Raw genomic sequence first — 27,329 nt, 5'->3', positions numbered from 1 at the left:
TCATGGATTCAGGGCGCCAGGCTATCAGGTGACCTCCGGGTCTGCCCCGCCCCCTCCCACGCCTGGCAGCTGGGCCCGGCCCAGCGCCAATCTACAACCCACCCCACCCCACCCCGGGTCCCGGCAAGTTGCCCCTCGCAGTCCCGGGAGTGCCTCTTCTGCCCCGCAGCGAGGCTTCTCCCTTCTGCTCCCAGGCGGGATCCTGGGTGGGGTGGCTGCGCCTGCGGGACAGCCCCCGCAGCGGAGCGCCGAAGCTGGGGCCGCCCCAGGGCCGCGCGGGCCAGGCCAGAGACAGCGAGCCGCTGGGGCAGCCGCACCTGAGCCCCCAGCTCCCGCTGAGCCTCGGCGCCGGAAGCGCGGGCGGGGTGGATCTGCCCCGAGAGCAGCGCGAGCTCGCGGGGGCACGAGAGCCACAAAGGGGTGACCACGTGCCGCCGCGCGCCGGCGGAGCCGAGGACCTGCCGAATCGGTCCCCTCTGCCCACCCGCACCCTCCTGGGAGCACCCGGGGCGCCCGGAACACCCAGCACCAGCTCAGAGGCTGACCCAACCTCTTCAACGTTTTCGTCCTAACTTTTCTCCAACTTCTCTGGGAGGAGGAACCTGCCGCCCCGCCCGCCTCCTGCCCTCCTTAATCAGCACTTGAACTCGGGAAGCGCGGGCCTTCCACCTTGCGCCGTCGGGAGCGCTGGCGAGGAGCCGCTACCGGGAAGCCCCGATGAACTCTCCAGAAAGAGCGTGAAGGAGGGTCCAGCCTCTGTGCTCGGCCCGGGCGCCCGAGGGGCTCCATCGGGGAACTTGGAGTAGCAGAGACGGGGAAGGTGGCGAAGAATGACCGTGCGGCTCCTGGGGACCTCAGCTGAGTAATGCCAACATGTAAGTTTCCCTTCTCAGCTCAGAATTCCTTCACACCTTTACCTGTGTCCCCCTCCCCCACTTCCTTTAAAGGGTTTTATAAGGGCTTCAGCCGCATTGACAGAATAAACCGGTTTGTCTTCACTTCGCCCCTCGAGGCACTGATTAGTGAACTGGGGTTGCCTGACGGAGCTGTGACATGTGTGTGCGGCTGGCTGTTTTTCCAGCGAGGTAAACCTCACATTTGGGCGGCGTAAAGCATAATAAAAAGGGCAGGGCTTCAAGAATGGGGAAAACGTTTTCGATTCAAATTAAACAAGGAGTCACAGGCGCGGCTGCTCCATCCAGGGCCCTGGCCCTGCCAAGAAAGCGCTCTTCTGGATCAGCACCTGGGGGTTTGGAAGGTACTAGTATGCCGAGAAAATGTTGACTTTACACATTGTCACCCTTGACTGTAGAAGTTATTCTTGGATCTTTGGGTTATTTGAATGGTTAAAAAAAAAAAAAATAGAAGCGCGCAGAAAAGGTTCTCCATGTGCTTTGTAGATTAAAAAGTAATTAAGAAAGATGTCATTTTACGTGGTAGGATCCGTGAAGCGACTTGTAGAGAAGTAGAAGTGAGGGCTATATGGTGATGAAACGCTTAGAGAAACCTAATGGGTTTTGTTTCTATGAAATTGTCATCTAAGTGGTAAGACGCCTGAGAGCGACCCCGCGAAAGGGCCACCGAACACCGCCTGGCCTTCTATAATGGAAAAAAGAAGGTTGTGCTCTAAAGGGCCAAGCTTATTTCTGTGGCCAACTCAGAGGTTACTTTTTCTTGTAATATGTAATTTTCCCTCTGGTGTTTTGTTTAATCTTGGGCAGACACCCTGACAGACATTTTACTCCCTTCCACTAATATAGAAGAGTTTATAGAAATTGATACTCACTCCCTCACCCTCGCCCCCAATTTCTGGAACCTTATTTGTTTCCATTTAAATTTCCTCTTTCAGTTTAGTAACTGGGAAAAGACGTGCCCATCAGGCTCTTTCTTCCCCTTCCTTGTAGCAGCTACCTCCCTCCTGCTAGCACACATTTTCGAAATAGGAAAAGGGGTAGTGCCCAGAAGTCTAGCACTTTGCAGCTCTGTTCCTGGTAGTGAGCAGTGTAATTAGAAAGGAACCACTTATTTTTATTAAACTGCATGTGAAGTCATTCCACACCTGTGAGTTTTAAAGTTTCCTTTATGCCAATGGAATCAACAAAGTATAACCTGGAAGAATTTATTTTGGGATACAGCCAATGGTCTCCTATAAGACTTGTTCTCATATACAGGCAGCACATTTTCAATGAATGTGAGTTTGTTTTAAACTTCAGTTTTTCCTAAAAATATGGTAGAGTAAACAGCAGATATTTGTTTTGCTTCCTTTCAGCTTTCCTGGGCAATTTAGATCTTATGGGGAAAAAACTACATTATACATAAAAAAAAAATGAACACCAGGTTTTAAAGTAAAAGATATGAAACTGATCAACAAGTGATGGAAAAGTTTCCTCATTATGAAATTGTTATAAAGTCCATTCGAATTTTATATGATTAAAAAAATCTTATGTCAGTGTAGACTAAAACCATGAATATTTTATCAGGTAAAATGTAGAGTTTACTACTATGATTTAAGTTTCATTATTGACCTATTTTGACTGAATGTTTTCCCATTTCTTGCCAGATCATAACTGTTTCTATTTTCCATTTTGCTGTTTATACTTCATATAGAATGATTGAAGATGATCAGACTCTTTTTAGACTTTAGTATGTTAGAATATATGGAAGTAATATCAAACTTCTGAAGGTAAATATTCCTACGATCTTGCTGAAAAATGTTAAAATAGGGAACGTAAACTGTATTATCTTTTAAATTTTAATTTTAGTAGATTCAAGTGCACAAAGTATTTAAGTATATTTCTGCCTACTCCTTGTGCGTAGAACGTATTTGTATATTGTTATACTCAAGTTCTGGAATTACAGACTTTATAAGTATACTTTGGAGTTGTAATGACTGCATATTTTTCATATCTTAAGAAATTTAATAGATTTAGCAAGACTTGCATTAATTGGTCTCAAGCTGCATGAAGCTACTGTTCCATTTATGGCTTATATAAATTACATGACATTGTGCTTTTCCAATGTGAATGGTGAATGAGGCTATTGTCTCTTGGCTTATGGGAAATATTAGAAGCTTGTAGTTTTACTGCCCAACTGGACACGTCACTCTGATTTCTGGAAATAATGATTTGAAAGAGAATCAGTTTATGTATTAAAAATAAACTGACAACCACTTCCTTAGACCTGACCATTTTTCTCACTGCCCATATCTTACAAAGTTTACATTTCTGATGGGATGATCAAAGGTTTCTAGAGACTATTTCGACTTCAGACTAAATAGTAAAAGACTTTGTTCAATGTGTGTGGCATGCTTGGGTAAAAACCTTATCTTTCCATTTCATTTCTAGTTAGGTGACATTATTCCATGATCTACATTGGACATCATTAAGAAGCACACTGAGTAACTGGGGAGATCACATTTGAAGGACATTTCAGTTGTAACTAAAAATGCCAGTAAAACTTGAGTGTTCTGAGTGTTATCTTACCTTCCTTTGTGAGCAGTGCTCAGGATGGAATTATTTGGAATGTTTTAAGGAAAACTTTAATATTTCTAAATTGAAAACATGTATAGCAAATATGACCAAGGCTTAACATATTTAATGTAGAATTGGTTAAAAGAATCACAAATCACCAAGAAAACTGTTTATAATGGAAAACTATACAAATGACTTGAACACGCCAATCCAAATAAAGGAAATCCAAATGAGACACTATTTCTTTTATCAAGCTGGCAATGACTAAGGCAATAATACTCAGCAGTGATGAGTGTCATAAGATAAACACCGATACCCTTCAGTGTAAATGTGTATTTTGTGTATTTAACTTTATATACAAATACTTTTAAACCTACAGAAAAGTTGCAAGAATAATACAAAGAACAGCTGTACACTCTTTACACAGAATCACTTATTGTAAATATTTGCCCCATTTGTTTTATCATTTTCCCTCTTATCTTCCCCCCTCTACTGTCTGTGTACAGACAGGCAGACAGACAGACAGACAGACAGACAGACAGACACACAGACACACACACACTTTTTTTTCCCTGAACCATCTGAAAGTAAGTTAACATACATCTGGGCTTCAGAGTTTACTTTTTTAATTGAAATTTTTCTTGAGGTTTTTGTTGATTCACATACAGTTTGAGAAATAATACATCCCATATACCCTTTACCCAGTCTCTCCCAGTGGTGATAGTTTGCAGAACCAGAGTACAGTCTCATAACCAGAATATTGATGGTATACATGTCTCTTTTTTTCAGATTTTCCCAGTTTTACATACAGTTTCGTGTGTGTATGTTTCTCAGGGTTGCCTTTTAATTTCATTTGTGCACATTATAGCACAAGTAAGGGTCAAGATTTGTGCAGATTTGAGGATAAACCTTTCTATCTTTTTGACGTAGGGGGCGAACCCAACTTAATAGAGGAGCTTAAATTGAGTAATAGAGTAGCACTTCTCTTTTAATTTGTTTTTTAGGCTCAGGAACATGATCTTTAACCAGAAGACAATACATAATTATAAGCAGCTTGAATAAACCAAATTACTATTCTTTTTATCCTGAAAGAATTACAGTATTCTCTGTGCCACTCTTCTTGCCCCTTTCTGAAAAGATCTGTCGTGTAAATACAGTTGGGATATGGAGAAGAAAGTTAATTCTGACTATTGCTGGTATTAAGAGAACTAATACCATGTTAATTTTTCCACCAATTTCAAAATTTCTTCACTAATTACTCTTTAATTGTGATTTTGAGAGAAGTCAGTAGGAGTAAAGAGCTGGAAGACAGGTTTTTAAGTGATGCATTTGAATTAAATGATTTCTATAATGGATCATAGCCACATTTAAAACAATTCCTATAAATGTTAAAGTTTTCTGACACAGGATTCAAGTATATTTTATCTTGTAGCCTGTATACACTGAAAAGGAGATTGAGTTTGCAATAGAGGGAGCTTGGTTCTCAGAAAGGACAGTTGATCACTAATATGTGGAATCTAATAAGAATGGTACAAAAGAACCTCCATAAAACAGAAATAGACTCAAAGGTTTTGAAGCCAGATTTATGGTTACCAAAAAGGAAACATTGTGGGGAGGGATGGACTGGGAGGTTGGGATTGGCATATACACACTACCATATACAGAATATCTGTAACAAGGACCTACCTACCATATAGATTTCTCTGAATCTGTTCATTGTTCTATGATAGCCTATTTGGGGAAGGAATCTGAAAAGGAATGGATGTATATATACGTGTATGGCTGATTCACTTTGCTGTACACCTGAAGCTAATGCAATGTGGTAAGTGACCTTCAACCCAGTAAAATGAATTTTTTTTTTTTTTAGAAGGGCAGTTGAGTTGGAAGCCAGCTGACGTAGGATGCCTTTTGGCTCTGCCACCACTGCTTATGTGATCTTAGGCAAGTAGTTTAGCATCATAGTTTTTTCGTCTGTGAAATGATAGTTTTTTTTTTTTTTTTTTTTTTTTTTTTTTTTTTTTTGTCATTTTGCCATTTCTTGGGCCGCTCTCACGGCATTTGGAGGTTCCCAGGCTGGGGCTCTAATCGGAGCTGTAGCCTCCAGCCTAGGCCAGAGCCACAGCAACTCGGGATCCGAGCCGCGTCTGCAACCTGCACCACAGCTCACAGCAACGCTGGATCCTTAACCCACTGAGCAGGGGCAGGGATCGAACCCACAACCTCATGGTTCCTAGTCGGATTTGTTAACCACTGCACCATGACGGGAACTCCGTGAGATGATAGGTTTTATTGCATAACTTTTAGATTCTTTTCAGGTTATAGAAATCTATGAGTCTCTTTTACTTACAAAAGATTTTTCTTGTTTTCTTCAGTAGGACTTTGACGCCACAACTCAAGTGACACAAGATTGTACTATGTTTTTTTTTGTAGTTCCTATTTAGAACCTTAGTAACCCTGTTCAGGATTTTCCATTCTGAGAAAGTTGTTTAAATCCCAGGGATGTGTCTTTGCTAAGTGATCCCCTGAGAAGACACATAGTGCCTTCCTTCCTCTGTTCTATTCTTAATTTATTTGTTTCTGTTCTTCAGTAAACAGTAAAGTGGATGAAAGTTGGCCCTGTCATATGGTTTACTTTGGTCGCAAGTGCTTGCCCTGCCTTGGGTTCCTTTTCTGTACAGAATGATGGCATTCTGAAAACCAGAGTGCATTAAGCCCTTGTTTGTCATTTGCAGTTCTTGTCTGCTAGGATTGCAGGCAGCTTTCATAAAACAGCTTCAGAGCTGAACATGGAATCTCTAAATGTCAGATCCTTTTATAGCAAAAGAAAGTTGCATGAACACATGTTATCAATAGTATTGAATGTTGTTAAACTAGCAAATGTAGTTCCTGAGTGTTGTTTAGAGAGCACAGGGACATAAGAGGGGGCCACTGTTCACATGTGGATATCATATGCCACAGAGCTTAAGAAGCTAGGAGTTCTGGTCTGATGCTTTCTTCTGTTAGTATCTGTAAGGCTGGCAGCCAGGTTTCATTGGCCTGGCCCTTTATTTCTCTGGGCCTCAGTTTCCTCCTCTATGAAATGAAGAGGTTAGATTTCATCTTTCCTCCTTCCAGCTCTACACTTCTTTGAATATGTTATTGCACTTTTATTTCAGAAGCACACTCATTCACCCCCAGCATGAATGGGAAACACCTCATTCATTCAGCATCAATGGGAAATGGATCCGTTCTTCCAAAAGTTTAGCAGCTACTTTTTTTTAAAGCCCTAATTTCCATGCAGTGTTACATCTAATTCTTTTTGGTGGATAATATTCTATTTACAGAAGAGAAAATTGGCTCAGAGCTGAAGGACTTCCCCTTCAAACCACACAGTAAATAAAGACACCAGAATATAACTCTGTGCTATTGCAGAGTTCACACTCATTATTATTATATTATTAGGACTCACTGTAACATCTTGGTTTTTTTGTAAGCAGTAACCCTACTTTTAATATCAAATATTTTGGATGGATGTATTTGAAAATTTACCTTCTATTAAAAAAAATACTCTTTAGATTGTAGCATTTTCCTTGTGTACAATTTCCACTAGGAGCTGCATGATGGAACTTTTAGTTTACTGAATATAAAAACATGTGATGAATATCAGATACTATTTGAAATTTCTGTATTCATGGCATACATGAATAATCCATTTCATTTCTGTTCCAAGATGATCCCAGAAGTAGCCACAAAGTCAATAGATTGGTGTTGGCTTATAACAGTGGTCTTATTTAAGTCCTTTCTTTTGATTTCCCTGTTGAGGGAATAGCCACACTTATATTAGAAAGCTCAGGATGGGAGTTCTCTAGTGGCTCAGTGGGTTAAGGATCTGGCGTTGTCAACTGCTGTGGCTCAGGTTGTAGCTGTGGCGCCCAGTCTGATCCCTGGTTGGGGAACTTTTGCATGCTGTGGGCGTGGCCAAAAAAGAAAGCTCAGGATAATAGTAACAGTAAAAATAGCTAGTTTTTGTTGGGCACCTTTTTTAGAAGACATGATTTGATTTAATCATCCAACAACTATATGGACTAAAATCTATTGCTGTTCCTATTTTATAGGTGAAAACTAGGAGGCACAAGTCAATTTCCCAAGGGTTGCATAGTTTATAAGCAGCAAACATAGCCGGGTCTGTCTAACTCTTGAGCTTGTTCTCTTTGCTGTGAAGTGGTCTCGAACAGTAAAGATAGATTGAAAATGCAGCCTCGAGGCAAGTGCAGGAATCAGTCTGATGTCTCTTTTGCTTTTTCAAGTATTTCTCTTACCACTTTCTGGTTTTTTGTTTAGTACTATATGTTTAATTCTAGTAATACCCTCTTCAGGCAAAGGAGTATCCTAAAGTATCTTTATTAGTTGCTCTGGTATTACTGTGATCCTAAAGTATCTTATTAGTGGCTCCTCTTTTTAGAGGTAAAATGACTCTCAATTATTATTTATAACCAAAGAAACTCCCTTTGGGGCTTTTAAGATCTGGAGATTTCTTACTGCCACTTACCTGTCCTCCTGCCTTATGATTCTTCTGCTCACCAGTTCCTTTATGGACCCTTTTGGTGACTGACTGTTACACATGCTGCCCCCTTCACTGGTTTGCCTCTTTTGATAGGGCTGAGTCAATGAAAGATATCATACCACTGGTGTAAGCCAAGATACTATGGGTGGTCCCATCTAAATCATGAAGTATAATTTTAGGTTTAAAGATAAAACCAATATACAGAGAATTACTTGAGAGTTGTCAAAACACCACCCCTCCATCTAGTGTCACTTATTAGTTTCTGTAATACTTGGTGTTTACTAATAATAGATTATTATATAATCTATATAATTAAAAGATTAATTATATATAAAGAAATCAATCTTTTTCGAATGTTAGTGCTACAGTACTTAATTTTAGGGGAAAGAAGAAAACTTGGGCACTTTATTTTAAATATTTCCATTTGTAAAGCACAGATGTTATAAAGTGAAAACATTTCCCTAAAACAGATTTCTGAGAGATTATAGAAGTGGTTGATAAAAACATCCCTTTGCTACTCAGATGGGCATGGGACCGGTGATGCTGAAGGTTGAAGGTAAAATTGGTTTATTTTTTAATAAATGATTTTCTTCTTGAATTATTTGAATACTTCCCCATCTTCACACACAAATCATCTGTTATATAATTCTCTGATAAGGAAGGTGCCACCAAGTGGCAGATAAAATGCATGAATTTTTTTCCTTTGGCCTGATTAGCCTAAAGGAGGTGATTAGTTTATCATCTTAAAAGTTTCATTTTTCATTTGAAAGCAAGACTGAAAAAGCTTCCTCTTTTCCAGTCCCTGCTGGGGACTTAACAGCTTTGATTGTCCCAGGGCTTTACTGACTGCTGAGTGTCCTGACTCTTGCTTTCTTCCTTGGCAGGATGTTTCCTTCAGGGCGAATGTGGAGCTGTCATTGGAAATGGAAGCCAAGTTCTCTTTTACTCTTATTTGCTTTATGTATTGTGTGCATTCCTCCCTCAGGTAAGTAAGACTTTTTTTTTTTCAAACTCCTAATTTAATAATGATGACATTGTCTCAGTTATAGGTGCACTTCTGATTTGGTTGTCACTCTTCTTCCTCTGTCCTTACAGGCTTTTTTTTGGTCCATGGCCTCTCATGCCTCTTGAATTCCGTGTGAATTCTGTTACCTTGATTGTTGTTTTACTTTCTAACGAGTATATTTCTTTAATTTTTGTTGCATTTCTTTTTGTTTTATTTATTTATCTAGCCCATATTGAATGATGAGATAACTACATGTCTGGCATTAAAAATGTGCTAGCTGTTTCTTCTACAGTTGAATAAATATACAGAACTTAATTCTCTCTCTTTTCAAGCTTTTGTTCAGTTGTTCATGAAAAGTATAGACTTTGCTGTTTTTATTTATCCTGATTTCATTGCCACATATAAGACAGGAATTTGAAATTTTTTAGGCCATGAGGTTTACTTAGTTAATTTAAAATGATATGGAAACATTGATTTTAACTACAGTATTGTGGGAATGAAAATATTTTATTTTTTAAATTAGCACAGTTGTTTTTCTTAACTTTAAAACAACTTTTAGTTGTTATTGAAAGCCAAATTTTCTGTAAACAGCTGATTATGTGAATAAGCCAGTCAGAACCTGAGGAATATAAATGATCTTTAAAAGTTATCTGGTTTTGTTCCTGAGCAAACTGCATTTCTCTTAAGCCCATAGCGTTTTATTCCTATGTTTCCTTTACTGGTGTATTTATTTAGTTTATTATATTTTCTTTTAGAATGAATTCATTGCTAATGAAGGCTTCTATATTGATTACTTGGGATTTAATCAAAACTTTATGCATTCTATATTTATAATATATCTGTTATTATAAATAATACATTATAAATAGTAACCCATATATTATTATAAATAATACATTTAACCAGTCATGGAAATAGATTATCTGCCCAATTTGCTTATTAAGGGAGCAAGACATTCAACTTGTATTTAACATACAAATACTTTTTTCCAAGCCATCAAGTATTTTAAATAGTTTCAACTAGTTACTAGGAAAATCCCTAGTATAGACTTAATAACTTCAAAACAGAACTGACCTCCGAATGGTTTTTTTGGGTGGATTTGTTTCAATTTCACTCTAAAGTCACTCTTTCTGTTACTTTCATTGCCAGAAAGAGGAAGCAGACTTGTAAAGAGGTTGGAAAATTAAATGTACATTGGATTTTTATCATCTACAGTGTTGAACTTCTTAATTTTCAAAAGTGACCCTCCAAGAGCCAATTACATGATGTAAGATAAATTAAGAGATTCAGATTAGTTGAGGTCTATTTACTTTCAATTGTGTTAGGTCAAGGTATTTGTAAATTTTCAGATTTTCTTCAAACCTTAAATTGGACGTTTTATTTTAGATGTCACCATTTTAATTGGTATATGCACACTCATTATTTTAATCATTTGAATAAATGCAGTGACACTCAAGTTTTTAGACTAATTAAATGGGGTCCACTGGGTTGAGACTAGGGTGGGGCAAGGGAAGCACCTGGGATGTAAAGTTTAAGGAGGCGCTCATCCTCAGGGACATGGGAGTCAGAATTCTCAAGTGTGTTTTTAAGTTACTGCTTGACACAAGAAATCTTTTTTACAAATTTCTTTTATTACCCAATAGGATATGTGCATCAGCTAAGGCTTTGTGACAGATGGTTAACTGTATTTACGCATGAAGCCAGAATGTTTTATATCTATATACCTTAAACATGACTCACTTCTTTTTTACTTTTTTATTTTAGGGCCGTACCTGCAGCATATGAAAGTTCCCAGGCTAGGAGTCGAATCGGAGCTGTAGCTGCCACCCTATGCCACAGCCACAGCAACACCAGTTCCAAGCCGCGTCTGTGACCTACGTCACCCCTCACGGCAACCCTGGATCCCTGACCCACCAAGCGAGGCCAGGGATCAAACCTGCATCCTCATGGGTGCTAGTCAGATTTGTTTCCGCTGCGCCATGTGCCAAACACGACTCACTTACAATGCCGCCACCTCCCCCATGAATATCTGACCTCACAAAAATGCTTGAGGGGCTGTTATGGGCATTTTAATATACTTTTTTTGCCTTCTAAGTAACTCAGTGTAAGGTTTGTTAAAATAATGCGTATTAAAACCTTAGATATATCTAATTTTCAGAATCCTATCTTTAAATCATGGTGTAATACCTCTAAGAACATATGGTGCTTAACTGGAATTTATGTCTCTCTACAGACATTCTTTGACTTTTTACACTTCTAGGTGATCTTATTGAATCTTATTTATGCTAGTGTCTCCTAAATCCTTATCTTTGGCCTTGGCCCCTTCCTGGACCCTGGACTCACCTCTTGGGTTGCTTTTCCTCATACACTTGGATTTAATAGGGCTAGTACATACTTCCCATGTGTGCACAAGATTCTTGATGCCTGCCTCCTATCCTCAAATCCTTTTCATTCTGAAGCATTCATTATATTCTGACCTACTGTACTGCTATTCTCTCCTACAGTCACTAATTTTTTAGACACCTTGTCCTTTCTATTCTTTGACCACGACCTCTTAGTACCTTCTTCTCCCTAATCTCCACACCTGGTTCTTTTTTGATACTCAGGTCTTAACTCTTACCATCCCCAGGCAGCCGGCCTATCCTTCAATTCAAAGGGGCCCCATTGTCATTTTCATCTTGCCCTTCAGTGATAGTCTGTATTGATTTTCATTGCTGTCTTGGTTGTTAATGTTTTAACTTGACTCTGATAGCTAGGGCGGAGAGTTGGCAAAACCTCTTGAATGTTAAGATTGACATTTAGTTCAGATGATTAAAAATTGGGATCTTGTAGTTTAACTCTGGTAATATCCACAATTTAACTCATCAAATAGAACTGCAGTGTTAAATCTCCTCGATAAGTCAATATTTATGGTGTTATGGGCATTTACAAAGTATGCAAGATTTGTGCCCTTCAGGATTTTAAAAAGTAATATAGAAAAAGAATGCCTTGTCTCTTAACAAGTGGTGAGATAACTTTTAATAAGCACTACATCGGAAATAACAGTTGAATATTTAAACTGCCCCCCCGAAATGCAAATTACAAAATGTTATTGTTTTTTACCCACTAGCTTGACAGTATTTAGAAGGTTGATATCATCTAGTATTATTGAAGTTCAGGTAAAAGACACACACTAACACTAACTCTTAGTGTGTGTCTTTTACCTCAACTTCAGTAATACTGTTGGCTCTATCTTTTGGGAGAGTAATTGGACAACATTTTTTAAAAAGTAAGAATGTCGCTGTTCTTTGACGTATCATGCCCATCTGTTCTACAGATGGGAAACAAAAACCACAACAAATATATGGAGAAATGTGTATGCGTATAACATTGTTTTAGCGAACAGTTGGTAAAGATTGATTATTCATCAGTAAGGGAATGCTATAGAAATTATTTTGTGTTTATACCATGAAATATGGTGCAGCCATTCCAAACTATGTAGTGTACCTGTGTATATTGGCTTGGAAAGATGTCCATGATAATAATACTAAGTTAAGAAGCGAATACCAGAGCAGTGTAAGATTATCCTAGATTTGTAATGGGTTATACTACAAAACAGGGGTTACTGTGTATGTATATTTTTGTGAAAGACTGTATGGACATATTAATAAAACATCAGGTTTTGTGTGCATGTGTGTCTTTTGTCTTTTTAGGGCTGCACCCGAGGCACATGGAGGTTCCCAGGCTAGGGGTCCAATCGGAGCTGTTGCTGCGGGCCTACGCCAGAGCCACAGCAACGTCAGATCCGAGCTGCATTGGTAACGCTGGATCCTTAACCCGCTGAGCAAGGCCAGGGATCGAACGCAACGCAAGACCTCATGGTTCCTATTCGGATATGTTTCCACTGCCCCACGCCACGACAGGAATTCCCTAAAACATCAGGTTTTAAAATGGATTATCTCTGGGTCATAAAACGGATTATCCGAGGGTTGGAGTAAGAAGGGGGTAGATGATGGAACTTTATACAGCTCTGAATTATTTGCTTTGTTAGAATGAACGTGTGTTACTTTAGTAATTTGGAAAGACCAAACATCCTGATAAAATTATTTGGTATGAAAAAAAATTTAAAAAATGGCCAGAGAGACTCCTGGCATGTGTGAATATTATATTTTTCTGTTAGTCCCTTAGCTATCACTCCCACTCTTCCTTCACTTGGTAAGACTCTCTGAAAGGTGTTTCAAATAAAAACCTTTTTTTCATGGAGCTAGATATGCCCTGACTCTGAAGGTGAATGATGACATCTCAAGCAGAGAGAAGGTTACAGCTTCAAGTAGAGTGGGAAACAAACAGCCAAGAGCCAGCGATTTCCTAAGCAACGAAGAGCCTGTTTCCCCACAGATAGCCTTAGTCACGAGCACCGTGGGAGGAGCCTACCTTCTTGCCTGCAAATCCATGACATCAGCAGATTATTTCAAGGTTCAGTGCTATTCTGATATCTATGATACATCAACAGCTAAAAGGGGAAGTGTTTCTGAAAGTACAGTCTGGCCTGAATTGTGTACTTTCTAGCCAAGAGCACAGCACGCTTCTGGAAGGTAGATGATTGGGCTCAAGGAATCTTGTGCTTTTTTTGGTTGGTTTGTGTGTTAATTTTTCTCATGATAGTAGAACGAGCCATTATTCTGAAATATTAATTACATGGTAGTCTGTATTGGAGGGTTAGATATCTTTTATACGTATTTTTATATTTGATCAAAAGGCTTTCAAATACATAGATAGATAATCCTTTTATAAGTCTGCCAGGTTTTTTTCCTAGCCATTTTAGTATCAATGTTGTTAATTGTTAAATACTTATATGTGAAAGGTTAAAAATAAGACTCTGCTTGTGTAACTATTCGTGTCAAGTGAAGAAAGAGCCAGAATAATGCCTAAGTGACTAACAGAAATTTATAATGTCTGATGGTAAATGTTTGTAGGATTTTTATTTTTTCAGTCAGGGTCATAGTGCTCCCAATTACCATCTGAAGCTTTCAGCTAAAAGGCCGTTTTCTCATTCTACACCTCAGATTAGAAGAGCCATTGTGATTGAATCAGCAAACCTTAGAGAGTCTTGAGAAGTTTCTTTGATGCATCTCCCTGTAGATAAATTCCTTCACACACCTTTGAGATGATCTGAATTTGATGTCAGTAAATATGAAATCCTACGTTGGGGTCATAAAGTCAGTTACATAAAAGTGGAATGGGGTGACTCATCTTTTCACCGCAGTGACGGTCTCAAGTGACTAAGCAGTTTGAGGGGGCCTCCGGTGAAACTGGCACTGTTTAGGAATTAGGTATGAGGAAGAAGGGGATGTTAGCAAAGAGGCCTGCCCTTCACGCTTTTCTCTGTCAGATCATGCTTGTTGCTGGTCTCCAGGCATGGTTGTCACCCTTCAGAGGGAATTCGTAGAGTATCTGGCCCAGGCCCATCAGTCTGGTGATGAGTTGAGAGCAGTCTGATGAATGTTTCAGAGCTTCTCTGTCTCCACTGCATGATGTGAAGCTTCTGTGGGCCTGGGCTGCAGCTGTGGACTCCGTGCTTTGAGTCAGTCCCCTCTTTGTTGCTTTCGTGTAATTTTTTTTTTTTTTTAGAAAGTAAAAAAAAAAAATTGTTTTTTAAGGGCCGTGTGTGGCATATGAAGGTCCCAGGATAGGGGTCGAATCGGAGCTTTAGTTGCTGGCCTACACCACAGCCACAGGGACTCGGGATCCAAGCTGCATCTGCGAACTATACCACAGCTCACGGCAATGCCGGATCCTTTACCCACTGATCGAGGCCAGGGATCGAACCTGTGTCCTCATGGATACTAGTTGGATTCATTTCCCCTGCATTACAACATGATAATCTCTAGGTCCATCCATGTTGCTGCAAAGAGAGCCTTTTTTTTTTCTTTTAATTTTTTTAAATGTTTTATTTTATTTTATTTTATTTCATTATTTTTTGTCTTTTTGGCTTTTCTGGGGCTGCTCCTGTGGCATATGGAGGTTCCCAGGATAGGGGTCAAATCCGAGCTGTAGCCACCGGCCTACGCCAGAGCCACAGCAACTCAGGATCCGAGCCGAGTCTGCAACCTACACCACAGCTCATGGCAATGCCGGATCCTTAATCCACTGAGCAAGGGCAGGGGCCGAACCCGAAACCTCATGGTTCCTAGTCGGATTCGTTAGCCACTGCACTACAACGGCAACTCCTTTTTTTTTTTTTTTTTAAATGTATGCATACTTTTAACAGTTTTACCTCGAAAGTTCTTTCTATAAGTACTTCCTTTCAATTTTAGCAAGTAAGTTGTATACTTAATTAGAGATTGGGCAGGTAACTTTCTTAGGCAAGATATACCTGGGGAACCCGAGGCTTTGGCGGGTACAAAATTTTCTGCCACTTTCAAATTAATAATTCTTTATGGAGTTTTATTTCCAGCAGGTAGAATATGTGTTTCTTGGCACTGTTCTTCCTAAGATTGTAATATCACAGTATTTAGTAAGTAAAGAATGTGGAAAAGAACAAAATGGAAAAGAACCAAAGAGAGGGAAAGAAAAACACAAATGTATTCCAGATCTAATAAGTAAATATGTTTACGGGGTGGGGCAGCAGAGAAGGAAGGTAAGGAGGTTAAATGACAAAATCTATTAATCGGACAGTGAGCACAAGTCACAACATTATAAACAACTTTCCCCCTTCACTGAACTAAGATGATTAAACACCTGAAAAGAAAACAAGGTCTTTGCCAGTACATGGGTGGTAGCTATCGCCAGTTCAGATGAGCCTATTTAACCATTGCAAACAAACAAGCAAAACCCAAAAAACCTCTCAGAGAGGAATAACACAGTCTAGTGGGAACTGTGTTACTACTGTATTTCTATGGTTAAGACTAAATAATCTTGATTTTTTTCCCAAAAATCATTAAAAACATGTATAGCCAATCAGTGCTTTTATTTTTAGGTTTTTTGCTTTTTAGGGCCGTATATGTATGTTCTGAGGCTAGGGGTTGAATAGGAGCTACAGCCGCCGGCCTGTGCCACAGCACAGCCACAGCAATGCCAGATCCAAGCCTTGTCTGTGACATACACAGAGCTCACGGCAACACCGGATCCTTAACCCACTGAGCGAGGCCAGGGATCAAACCCATGTCCTCATGGATACTAGTCGGATTCATTTCCCCTGCACCACAGCAGGAACTCTGCCAAGCAGTACTTTTAGATGAGAGCTCCTTTGATGGGAAAATAGTTTAAATTATTTCATGTCGAAGTATCTTGGTTTATAGTTATACTTGAACCCATTGTCTTAAAAGTGTGGTTTTAAAATGATACCCTTTTTTAAAAAATACAAAATTTTCTTCAATAAATCAACTATTATGCATCAAAAAAGATGCCTCTAATACATTCTGCTTCAAGCTTGGTAGCTGGATTACTGGCTTTATTGAAGAGAATCTGAAGGCAGAGGATGAGAGTTTTCTAGTTACAGGGGTTTCATTGTTCTCGGTAGTGGTGTGATGAGGGAAAAGCTAGAAAGCTAGACTTATTAGCTTTATAAATAGCTAGAGATATTTTGCCTCAAAATTGGGTTTTTTAGAGAGAATGAACTCCCAAGCTACACACTAAGGCATGCGGTCCCCACCTCTTCCTGAATTTTCCTGATGAGACTCCAGTGTCTCCTGGCTGGGTTGTCAGAGGGATATTATTAGCTTTCTCCGGGGATTACTAATCTCATCTCTCTTTAGAATGGTAACCTGAAAAACTGTCAGTAAATTCATGACCACAAAATTACTGTTACTATACTGATGAAGTAGTAATATATCAATAAACAGTAAGGTTTGTGATTCTTCTCTCAAGCCCTTTGCTATCTTGACGTGGGACTTTCCTTCCAGTCCAGGAAGCCCTGACTCATCTGTTGGTGTTTGTTTAGGACCCTCATTACTTCTCATCATCAACTTGCTTTCCTGTCTCACACACGCACATTAGAGAGGTTTTGCCTTTTTCAGGAACTATTTCGGAAGGAATTTATCTCTGAACTTGCAGCCATTACTTAAAAAAAAAAAAAAACCCCACAGATATAATTGACATGTAATTGCATACTATGCAACCATTTCTTATATTTAAGATGGTGTATCTCTACAGACACAATGCTATGATTGTGCTACCACAGAAGAAGTTTTCAGTAAATGTATAATGAGTGAATCAAATGGCTTTCCAAGCTGTCCTTCTGTGGCTTTGGAGTTTCCTTAGCGAGAGTGAATCTAACAGATTTAAGAGTTAATTGGAACCTTTCTGTACCTAAATCTAAGAGTTGATCAAAATCCTCAATAGTATCTCCCCCATTATTAAAGTAAATTAAACATTTGTGAGAACATTATAGTACTTAAATGAGTTACAGAGAAGATTGTTGGTATTGCTGCTTTGCTTTTAAAAAGTGAAGTATTGTTGGAGTTCCTGTCGTGGTGCAGTGGTTAATGAATCCGACTAGGAACCATAAGGTTGCGGGTTCGATCCCTGCCCTTGCTCCGTGGGTTAAGGATCCGGCGTTGCCGTGAGCTGCGGTGTAGGTTGCAGACGCGGCTTGGATCTGGTGTTGCTGTGGTTTTGGTGTAGGCCGGAGGCTACAGCTCTGATTAGACCCCTAGCCTGGGAACCTCCATATGCCACGGGAAGCGGCCCTAGGAAAGGCAAAAAGACAAAAAAAAAGAAAGAAGTGAAGTATTGTTGATTTACAACATTGTGTTAGTTCTGGTGTACAGCAAAGTGATTCATTTACACATATATAACACATATTCTTCTTCATAGTCTTTTCCATTCTGGTTTATAAAAGGATATTGACTATCCCAGTGCTACACAGTAGGATCTTTTTTGTTTATTTTGTGTATAGTAGTTTGTATCTGCTAATCCCAAACGCCTAATTTTCAATGCTACTTTTCAATGCTAAGGGCTATGTCATAATAATATCATGATAGTATTTCAGCATTTTGTGTGTGTATATGTTTCAGATATATGTCAGGCTCTTTTCAAAGTCCTGACTGTGCAGAGCTAAATCATGGCCCTTAATCTCAAGGAGTTTTAGTGTTGATGGGGAGATGGACATAAGACAAGTAGGAAGCACTGTCACATGTGGTCTAATAGGTTTTTGAATGTGATTATCGAGCGATAACAGAACAGAGCTCAGAAAAGTTTGCATAGAGGAGGTAGAGTTAAAACTGCATCTTCTAGCAGGAGTGGTGAAAAAAATATTTACAAAAGAGTATGGCTTCATCATTGACGGTTTGAAGAACTTTCCCTATAAGCAGATTGAATGGCTAACTGTAGAAACTGATGCCTCTGTGGCAATGATTTGTCCCCATTGAATGTCATCTCTGATCTTAACCAAACTCAGGAAGATGGAAGGTGAGTATGGAAATGGAGAAGGGTGATGTAGGCAGAAAAGGGACAATGAATGCGTTGAAAGCGATTTTGTGGAAGGATCGGTACTTCCTGTTGCTAGAATTAAAGGGTTTCTGTAAGAGATAATCAGGAATTAAGTGGGAGGCCAGGCTGTGGAGGATGTTACCTGAGGGGCTGGGCTGACAAAGCTGAGTGAGGAATTCCAGCTCAATAGGGAGATAGACGTGTCACTACTACCTGCAACTCAGTGAGGTGTGTGCAATCAAAAATGTATGCTGGGGAGTTCCCGTCGTGGTGCAGTGGTTAACGAATCCGACTAGGAACCATGAGGTTGCGGGTTCGGTCCCTGCCCTTGCTCAGTGGGTTAACGATCCGGCGTTGCCGTGAGCTGTGGTGTAGGTTGCAGACGCGGCTCGGATCCCGTGTTGCTGTGGCTCTGGTGTAGGCCGGTGGGTGCAGCTCCGATTCAACCCCTAGCCTGGGAACCTCCATATGCCGCGGGAGCGGCCCAAGAAATAGCAACAACAACAACAAAAGACAAAAAGACAAAAAAAAAAAAAAATGTATGCTGAAGGCAATAGAGGGTAAGAACTTCCCTAGCATCAGAGTTAGGCAACTCGGTGACAGAACTGTCTTTTGTTTATTGAATCCATAATTTGGCTTTTTCTCTGTCATACTGTTGTACTTCAGAAATGGCAGCCTAACTCTTCTCATTGGTGAACAGCATTCATGTATATATACATATATGAATACATATGTGTTTGTGTATATATATATGTAAAAATATAGAAAAGCTGGAGATATGAATAGAATTTTAGCTACATTCGATGCCTTCTTTTTCTTGCTCAAACTCATATTCTTTCTTGCTCATATTTGTTTGTGACCAAGAGTTGCTGAGTCTGGGTTAGAAATACCTTCTGTGGAGTTCCCGTCATGGCTCAGCAGTTAACGAACCTGAGTAGGATCCGTGAGGACATGGGTTCAATACCTGGCCTTGTTCAGTGGGTTAAGGATCCGGTGTTGCCCTGAGCTGTGGTGTAGGTCGCAGACATGGCTCAGATCTGGTGTTGCTGTGGCTGTGGTGTAGAGTGGTAACTGCAGCTCTGATTCGACCCCTAGCCTGGGAACCTCTATATGCCATGAGTGGGGCCCTAAAAAGAGACCAAAAAAAAAAAAAAAAAGTAATGCCTTCTTCATCTTTATAGTGACTATCTCTGAGACATCTGTCTCCAGGAGGTACATTGTATGAGTTCCTAAATCATCTCCCTGCATCCAGTGTTTATTTCAACTACAGTTGGAATCATGTCACTGCCCTGATCGAGTTCCCCTGAAGGGTCTCATTGCCCACAGGATACACCCCACAGGCATTAAGCTATGGAATTTCATATCCCCCTAGCTTTGTAATGCCCTATCAAGTGCATGCCAGACAGTAGGGTCTCAACTATTGAATGAGTGCAGAAATTGAGGAATTGACATAGTTTTTGCTAAGCAAAATGTGGATGAAGCTGTAGATACTCTGTTATTTAAGAGAAGAAGTTTGTGCTTGGTATTGGTACTATGTTGGCATTTAAAAATTAATGGTTTGACCCATCTAGCTTTGTGGAAGACCAGTGATTTGAGAGAAAATTTCATAAAAGTTTACAATAATTATTTGTGCCAAAAGAAGAAAGTGGTCCCTCTAAATGAGTAAAAATAACCAAAGTACTTATTTTCACTTGTTCCAAGACTAAGCCTCTTGTGGAAATACGTTTTTTAGTGCCAAACTAATTTCATCACTATTAAAATGTATGCTCTGAAAAATATCTATTTTTATTGAAAATAGAAAAAAGGTTTTATTTTAAAATTTTTTTCAGCTTTTCTCTCCTTTCCCTTTATCAGTCTTTCCCACAGTTCCTTCATCGTCGCTTATGTCTTTTTGTTTGTTTTTTGTTTTTGTTGTTGTTTTGCCTTTTAGGGCCACACGTGCAGCGTATGGAGGTTCCCAGGCTAGGGGTCAAATCAGAGCTGCGGCTGCTGGTCTGCGCCACAGCCACAGCAACACAGGATCTGAGCCACGTCTGCGACCTGCAACACGGTTCACGGCAACACCAGATCCTTAACCCACTGAGCAAGGCCAGGAATCGAACCTGCATCCTCATGGATACTAGTTGGGTTCATTACCGCTGAGCCACAACGGGGGAATTCATCATTTATATCTCTAACTTCTTATCTTGGTCTCTACCTTCTCTGCTTAGTCCACAAGCACATCCATGTCTTCTTTATATAAAACAAACAAAAATTTCCCATAGCCCCTCAACGCCTTTGTTCTTTCCAGTTTTCATTCTCATTTGTCATGCCTTTTGTTTCTGAAACTCTTGAAAGACTTGGATTTATTACTTCCTCGCCTTTCAAAAATAGATTATTCTGTTTTGGAGATGCATTGACCAGCATCAATTTGTGTGTGTATGTAAACAATTATGTTATAGTTCTCTAAAATCTCTTGAGTTAGTCAGACTTCTCCATGGTTGTTTATTTTTAAAATTTCTTTTTAAGTAGGTGGAACATATTCACTGTAATAATGTGTGTTGTTAAGGAGACAAGAAAACACTTTCTTTGTAACTAAAGCCTGTTTTAGGGTGAAAATTGTGTAACAAAATGAAATGACTAATTATTTAGTCTGTTTATAGTCAACTTTTAGAATATACTTCTTCGCATATTTTTCATATTTTTCAAATTGTTCCTTTAGGTCCTCTGACTTCCTAGAAGCTTATGTGACTTCTTTTTTGTTGCTCATTTAAGTCAGATTTACATCCAGTGAATTCCGTTTCCCATTACTGTTTCGTTCCTTTTGAGTACTTTTCAATATTCCTACCATATCTTAAAAATTTCTATAAGAGATTTATTAGGATGTTTGTTTCAAAGTGGTTGTTTCAGGTGAAGCCGAAAGACTTACCTTTATTCTCTGTCTGCTGTGTGTGTGTGGCTTTGCTTTACGACAGCATTAATCTTTATTATAATAATATTTTTAAAATGCCTTGAGAAATTTTGGCTAATTTTCTTTTAAAACTCTCCTTTGTGGGAAGCAGAAATATATAGATATAAAAATGTAGTGCTGGAAGTCACAATTTATCATTGTTTTGGTTAGAAAAACAGTTCATTAGGCTTTGTTAAATAAGAGTTTTTTTTGGCGCTTAGGGCAGAATATAGAAACAATCAGTTTTGTTATTCATATGGAAGCAAAAAAAGTCAGATTTGATGTTGAATCATCAGATTCAAGTTACATAGTTTTGTTTTTCCCTATTATTAAAGAACTGTTAATTCGTTCAAAAGTAAGACCATAGTATTCAGAGTATTTTAAGTTTTAAAAATCATAGTCATAAATAAAATCTAGTGTGGGCTATTTTAGGTTAAAAATACAAGTGACTCCTATGTTGCTTAAGAGAAAGTGCCTTTGAAAAATATATTTTAAAATATTAAGCCTATGTTGTGTTTTATTTAAACTTGAATTATACATACAATGGCATCGAGGAATTTTTGATCGATATCGGTGACACCGCTAAGTTAACTCTGAGTGACTTGATCCATCAGTACCATGAGTTAAATGCTAACTCTGACATAAAATTTTGCAAAGTTATTCTTTTATAGTCAGAAATACCTTCTTAGTGTATGTACTGGAGCTTTATTCCTCATGAGTTCTAGGAGAAGGAGAGAGTTACTACATGTAGTGAAACATGTGTCTAATTTTTTAGATTCTCTTTCTGGCAAAATCAGGCAGAGGATGGTTAAAAACAGTTAGTTACACTGGACAATTGAGTTCCAGGGAGCAACTGACTGGAGGAAGACACTGTAAGATATACTGGGCTGATGGAAATGTTCCAAATTTTGGTTGGGATATAGCTACATAGGGGTATACATCCATCAAAACTGACAGAAAGTTGACAGAACATTGAAAATCAGCTATAATGGAAAAAATAAAAAATCTTAAAAAAAAAAAACAAACTGAAGTGCACACTTAAAATCTCTGCCTTTTAATGTGTGTCAGTTATACCCTCCGCCAAAAACAGACCTCAGCTAATTGGAAAAAATACTAGAAGTATTTTTAGTATAAATAGAATTTTAATGCCTCCAGAACAATCAGAATTTTACTAGCTATATCAATAATTAAATAATAGTTTTCTAAAATACAACTTCTCTGTTGATTTGATGGCTTTTTTTAGCTCACAGGAAAGCAATATTTAGTTTTACTGTTTATGAATTAGTTATAATTATTCAGGTTTTTTCAGTACTTAAGAATATTTGTGTGTGTGTGTGTGTGTGTGTGTGTGTAGACATGTCTGGAAAGGATATAAACTTCACCTAGCTCAAGTGTGTAAGCTTCCATTTCACCCCTCTTTAGCCTCTGCATACATTCAAAAGTTCAACCTACTATACCTTTACCTGGCAGCTCTTTTTCTTGAGGGCTTCTTTCTTCCATTTAAGAAAAATGCATGTGATGAGCAGTATATAATTTGTTCTATTATTTATATTTTTCATTTTTACATATTTGAAACACTATATATATAATGTTATATAGATAATGTTATATAAAGTCTTAGCTTATTAACTAAGACTTTTAGGGAGACATTGATATTATTGTCTTGTTACTGTTAGTAACAATGAAAGAAAAAGGGGTGGTTCAGGAACACTCATTCCATTAGTTGTAGTGTTAAAAGCAATTTTCTTTCTGTTTATTTTGTTTTATTTTATGGAGCTGCTTGTCATTTACTGTAAAGTGATTTGTACTCATATCACAAACGTGTGGTGTATTTGTGAAAAACCCTACAAATCATTTCGTAAATTTGATTGCTCAGCAAATATAAAGCGTAGAGCAGAAAGTAAATTTCAGTCAAACACTTGAAAATTCCAACCTAGAGTAGACTCAGCACCTGGTGAGTGGTTTCTGAGGGCTTATTTGTTCTCCCCTGGTTCCTGACTTGAGAGGTTTTTATGGGTAAATAGTGGGTTGAAAACATCAGTCAAGACTGTCTCATTTCAGAAGATGCACCTGCTATGATTGCATCCCTGGATAAAGGTCACTATTTGCCTAGGCAGGGTGTAATGAGAATGTGGCCATTGATGGAAGCCAAATAATGGGACTAATAATCATCAACTGTTAATATTAAGATCTCAGATATTGCACAGATTGTACAAAAACATCTCCTGAAAGAGAGAATGTATGCTTATTGGATGGATAATTTGAGGAGGCACTATGTATCATTTAGTGAATCCAAAGAGGGAAAAGTGGTATCATTTTAAACCTCAGTAATTATTATTAAAAAAGTGAAGCTCAGCTTTTACACCTTAATGTCTAATCTCATTTTTTAGTTTCATACAAGTTTAAAATTAAGCTGACCTAGCTGATGTTTTACCAAGCAGGACCCGTGCTAGTAGGCACAAGTTCATTGGCTATAGCCATTGAATAGTAAAACATTTTCTTTTCCTTTTTCTTTTTTTTTTTTTTTTTTTTGCTTTTTAGGGCCGTACCCGAGGCATATGGAGGTTCCCAAGGCTAGGGGGTCTAATCAGAACAACAGCTGCCAGCTTACGCCACAGCTGCAGCAGTGCAGATCTGAGCTGCGTCTGCGACCTACACGACAGCTCTCCACAATGCCAGATCCTTAACCCACTGACTGGGGCCAGCGATTGAACCCGGAACCTCATGGTTCCTAGTCGGATTCGTTGCCGTGCTGCCATGATGGGAACTCCAAACATTTTATTTTCTTAAAAAAAAAAAGTGTTCATAGGAGTTCCTGCTGTGGTGCAGTGGGTTAAGGATCTGATAACAACAGCTCAGGTTGCTGTAGAGGTGTGTGTTTGATTTCCAGCCTGGTGAAGTGGGTTAAGGATCTGGCACTGCCGTAGCAGTGGTGGAGGTTACAGCTGCAGCTGAGATTCCATTCCTGGCTGGCGAACTTTCATATGTAGCAGGTGTGGCCAAAATAAATAAATAAATAAATAAACATCTTAATAGATTATTAAGATACTGTTGGCACCTTGAAGCCAAACCTGTGTGATAATAGAGTAGGGGAAATGTTATGGATCTTCTATCTTGTGAAGCCAGTGTTCTGTATTTCGGTTTTAGTTACCTGTGCAATGGCTTGAAAAGTACTGTCAGACAGAAATATGGGGCTCACACTTCATGAGTTTCTTTTCTTTTAAGGATCAGAGGCTTGTTTTCAGTTACTCAGTATCTGAAACCAGTTTTTTTTTTATTTTTTGGTGTATTTTGTCCACTTATATGTTTGCTAGTGTTGGGAGGGGGAAGTCCAGTACTTATTACTTCATTGTTGGAGCTAGGAGTCCTTACCATTTTATGTGAACATTTTATTTAAGCTTACATTTCTTTGCCAATCATTCGATATAGAGCTAAGTCCTTTTCTTGAAGGATAAATTTGTTGATTGGAGAGGGTTGTCTCTCTTGAATAGTCATGTTCATAATGTTTTTGATTGAGGTGAACGCAGTGGTTTTTAATTTAGATTCCTTTAGAGTGGAGGAGGATTGCTTATCAAGTGATCTGAACACAGAATCCTTAGTTTTAAGAGTTTTACTACCCATCATTAAAGATCATCTTAGCCATCGCCATCTGAAGTTATTTTTATTTACACTTTTCAGAACTTTCCTAACGGTTCAACTAAGTTTTGAATATATATATATATAGACCCATATATCCTTTTACATTTGTATTTTTATTGGTCCAAATAAAATATATTAACTTTTATAACTAAAGTACAACCAGCAGACAGTACTTGGGGACAAACATCATCTAATAAGCACAACTCAGCTAGTGGGAGTAGCTGATTACAGGACTTTAGGTTTAAATATCCAGTTCACTGAGAGTATCATTCAGTGTCTTTTACTGAGAAAGTCAGGAGAGTAGGATAACCTGAGGCACCAGTTAAGTGCAGTTGGGTTAGGAGAGCAGCCCACAGACCTCTGGGCTACCACCTAAATTCTTCATTAACCTATGATGCTTTTTTCTGGTTTCAGTGTATCATTATTATTTTTTTTCTTCCCTCCAGAATTAAAGTGTCAAAAGCATGTTTGACTCCTCCTCAGCAACACTTCCCTGAGATCTAATCTATTGCTAAATCTGGGAGCATCTCCTGTATCTCTTTGGTTTTTCGAATGCTATTCCTTCTACTGCAGACCCTAATGGCCTCTTGTCTCAACTTGTGTAATAGTCGAAAAACCGATGCTGTCTCCTGTCTTCCTTCACAAGCTAGTAATAAACCACTTTAGTACAAACATGTCCTACAGTGTGGTTTGCTCGGGAGCCTTGAAGAGCTTTCAGTTGCTGAATTAAGTATTGCGTTCACCGATTGACACTGAAGATCCTTCACCATGTATCCTGAACTAGTATTTTCTAAGCTCTCTCTGATGCCTTATTCATAATCTAGGAATAAACAAATTGAAAAACATATTTTCTCTGACATTTCATATACTTCCCTGACTCTGAGTCTTCTTTACACTATTTCCTCAACCCCAAATTCCTTTCTTCTTCTTTGCTACATTGTAAGGTGGTTCCCCATCTCCAGACCTGTGTCAAGTGCTTCTTCATGAAGATTCTGAGCAGATTCTGAACCTGAACTGTTCAGAGCGCCGCAGTTCTTTCTTCATGTAGGGACCATTTAAAATGAGGCTGGTAAGATAAATAGGTGCTTTTTCCTTAATTTTCATGTATGTATATGCCTATGTAACTACCTTTTGGATAGCATTTTAAAGGTAGAAATGGAGCCGGAAAGTATTTTGTAAATCTCCATTTTTTTTTTTTTCTATTTCTCCTTTGGAATTCTATAGCAATTTGTACTTATTCTATGTTTTGTTGCCAAATTGTGCTTTATGATTATTCATGTTTGTATTATCTTATTGATCCTGAGTGCCTAAAATGTAGTGGCTACATCTTTTAATTTTTTGTATTTTTTGTTTGTGTTCTGCACAAAACCAAGAGAATATAGGTAGAGCAATGTGAACAAATCACAGCACATTATTTAAAGGGAGCCTTCTGAGGTCCGGGTAACCCATCTACTCTACAGGTTTGGTGTTAAAGGCTTTATCATGAAAAAGTCTACCAAGACACTACCGCGCGCGTTTCAGTTATACTGAGCAGATTCTGAACCTGAACGTTCAGAGTGCTGCAGATCTTGGTGGCTCATTCTGCATTTCATTCATTTTGGCTCTGTTGGTGTATATCCCTAAATTACATAGTACTTAAGAAAAACTTCCCAAGAAGTTGGTAACATAAGGACTCCAGCCTTAACAAAACAACATGTCTGGAAGTCCAGTATCATGAAGTTTGTCCCTTCCTGCCTTGTCTTGACTGAGCTATCCCTGTGGTAGGTTTCTGCTTCTGGCGCAATTCTTGCTAAATCCCTCCTTCCTCGCTTTTCCCTAGGAGTGGGGAGAAGCAGTGGGACTTCCACGAGTGCCATCTTTATGTTCTTTACATTTCCCAGGAGGCTCATTAGCTTAGTAGAATCTTGGGCTGAGGCTCCAGGGTATTAAGTGGGTTTGGGATTCTGGGCTGCTATTAATTTTGTCTTAGCTATGTTATGGGTTGGCTTGGGATTTTAACTGAATTTTATAATGTTACTTCTATGGGAAAAAGAGTTCTAACGTCCAAACAACCCACCAGGAGCTTATTTTTTGTAATACAAGGAATGAGTACATTTTAGACTTGGTATTTTTGACTTTTTACAATCAGATCTTTCAAAATTCATTGTGTCTATGCCTTATCCTTTTAAATCAGATTAAAATATCCTTATGCATTATTTAGAAACATGATATAATTAGTGCTTTAAAGGTTTATCAACCTATATGGTATGCTTCTCATTTGAATGAGTATTTGTAGATTTTTTAAAAAGGATTTAGTTTCCTAAAATTAAATACAAGTGTTTGATTTTTAAA

The 27,329-nt window shown here is 38.7% G+C and overlaps 1 protein-coding gene across 13 annotated transcripts in view; it reads left to right on the top strand.

The window, feature by feature from the left end:
* Positions 111-27,329, top strand: part of ADGRG6 (adhesion G protein-coupled receptor G6) — a 140,158-nt gene continuing 112,939 nt past the window's right edge. For 2 of the 13 annotated variants that reach the window (XM_021087216.1, XM_021087239.1), the window contains exons 1-2: positions 113-875; positions 8,898-8,998. In XM_021087216.1, the coding sequence (XP_020942875.1) occupies positions 874-875; positions 8,898-8,998 (103 nt within the window). In that variant the 5' untranslated portion in view covers positions 113-873. Of the gene's footprint in view, positions 876-957; positions 1,259-5,337; positions 5,412-8,897; positions 8,999-27,329 lie in introns of those variants that run through there. The other 11 variants (XM_021087210.1, XM_021087229.1, XM_021087195.1 and 8 more) reach the window with 10 other exon arrangements.

Source organism: Sus scrofa, chromosome 1 (genome assembly GCF_000003025.6).
Source record: "Sus scrofa isolate TJ Tabasco breed Duroc chromosome 1, Sscrofa11.1, whole genome shotgun sequence".
Taxonomy (NCBI): domain Eukaryota; kingdom Metazoa; phylum Chordata; class Mammalia; order Artiodactyla; family Suidae; genus Sus; species Sus scrofa.
The sequence above is the reverse complement of the archived record's forward strand: the minus strand, read 5'-3'. Positions and strand labels throughout refer to the sequence as shown.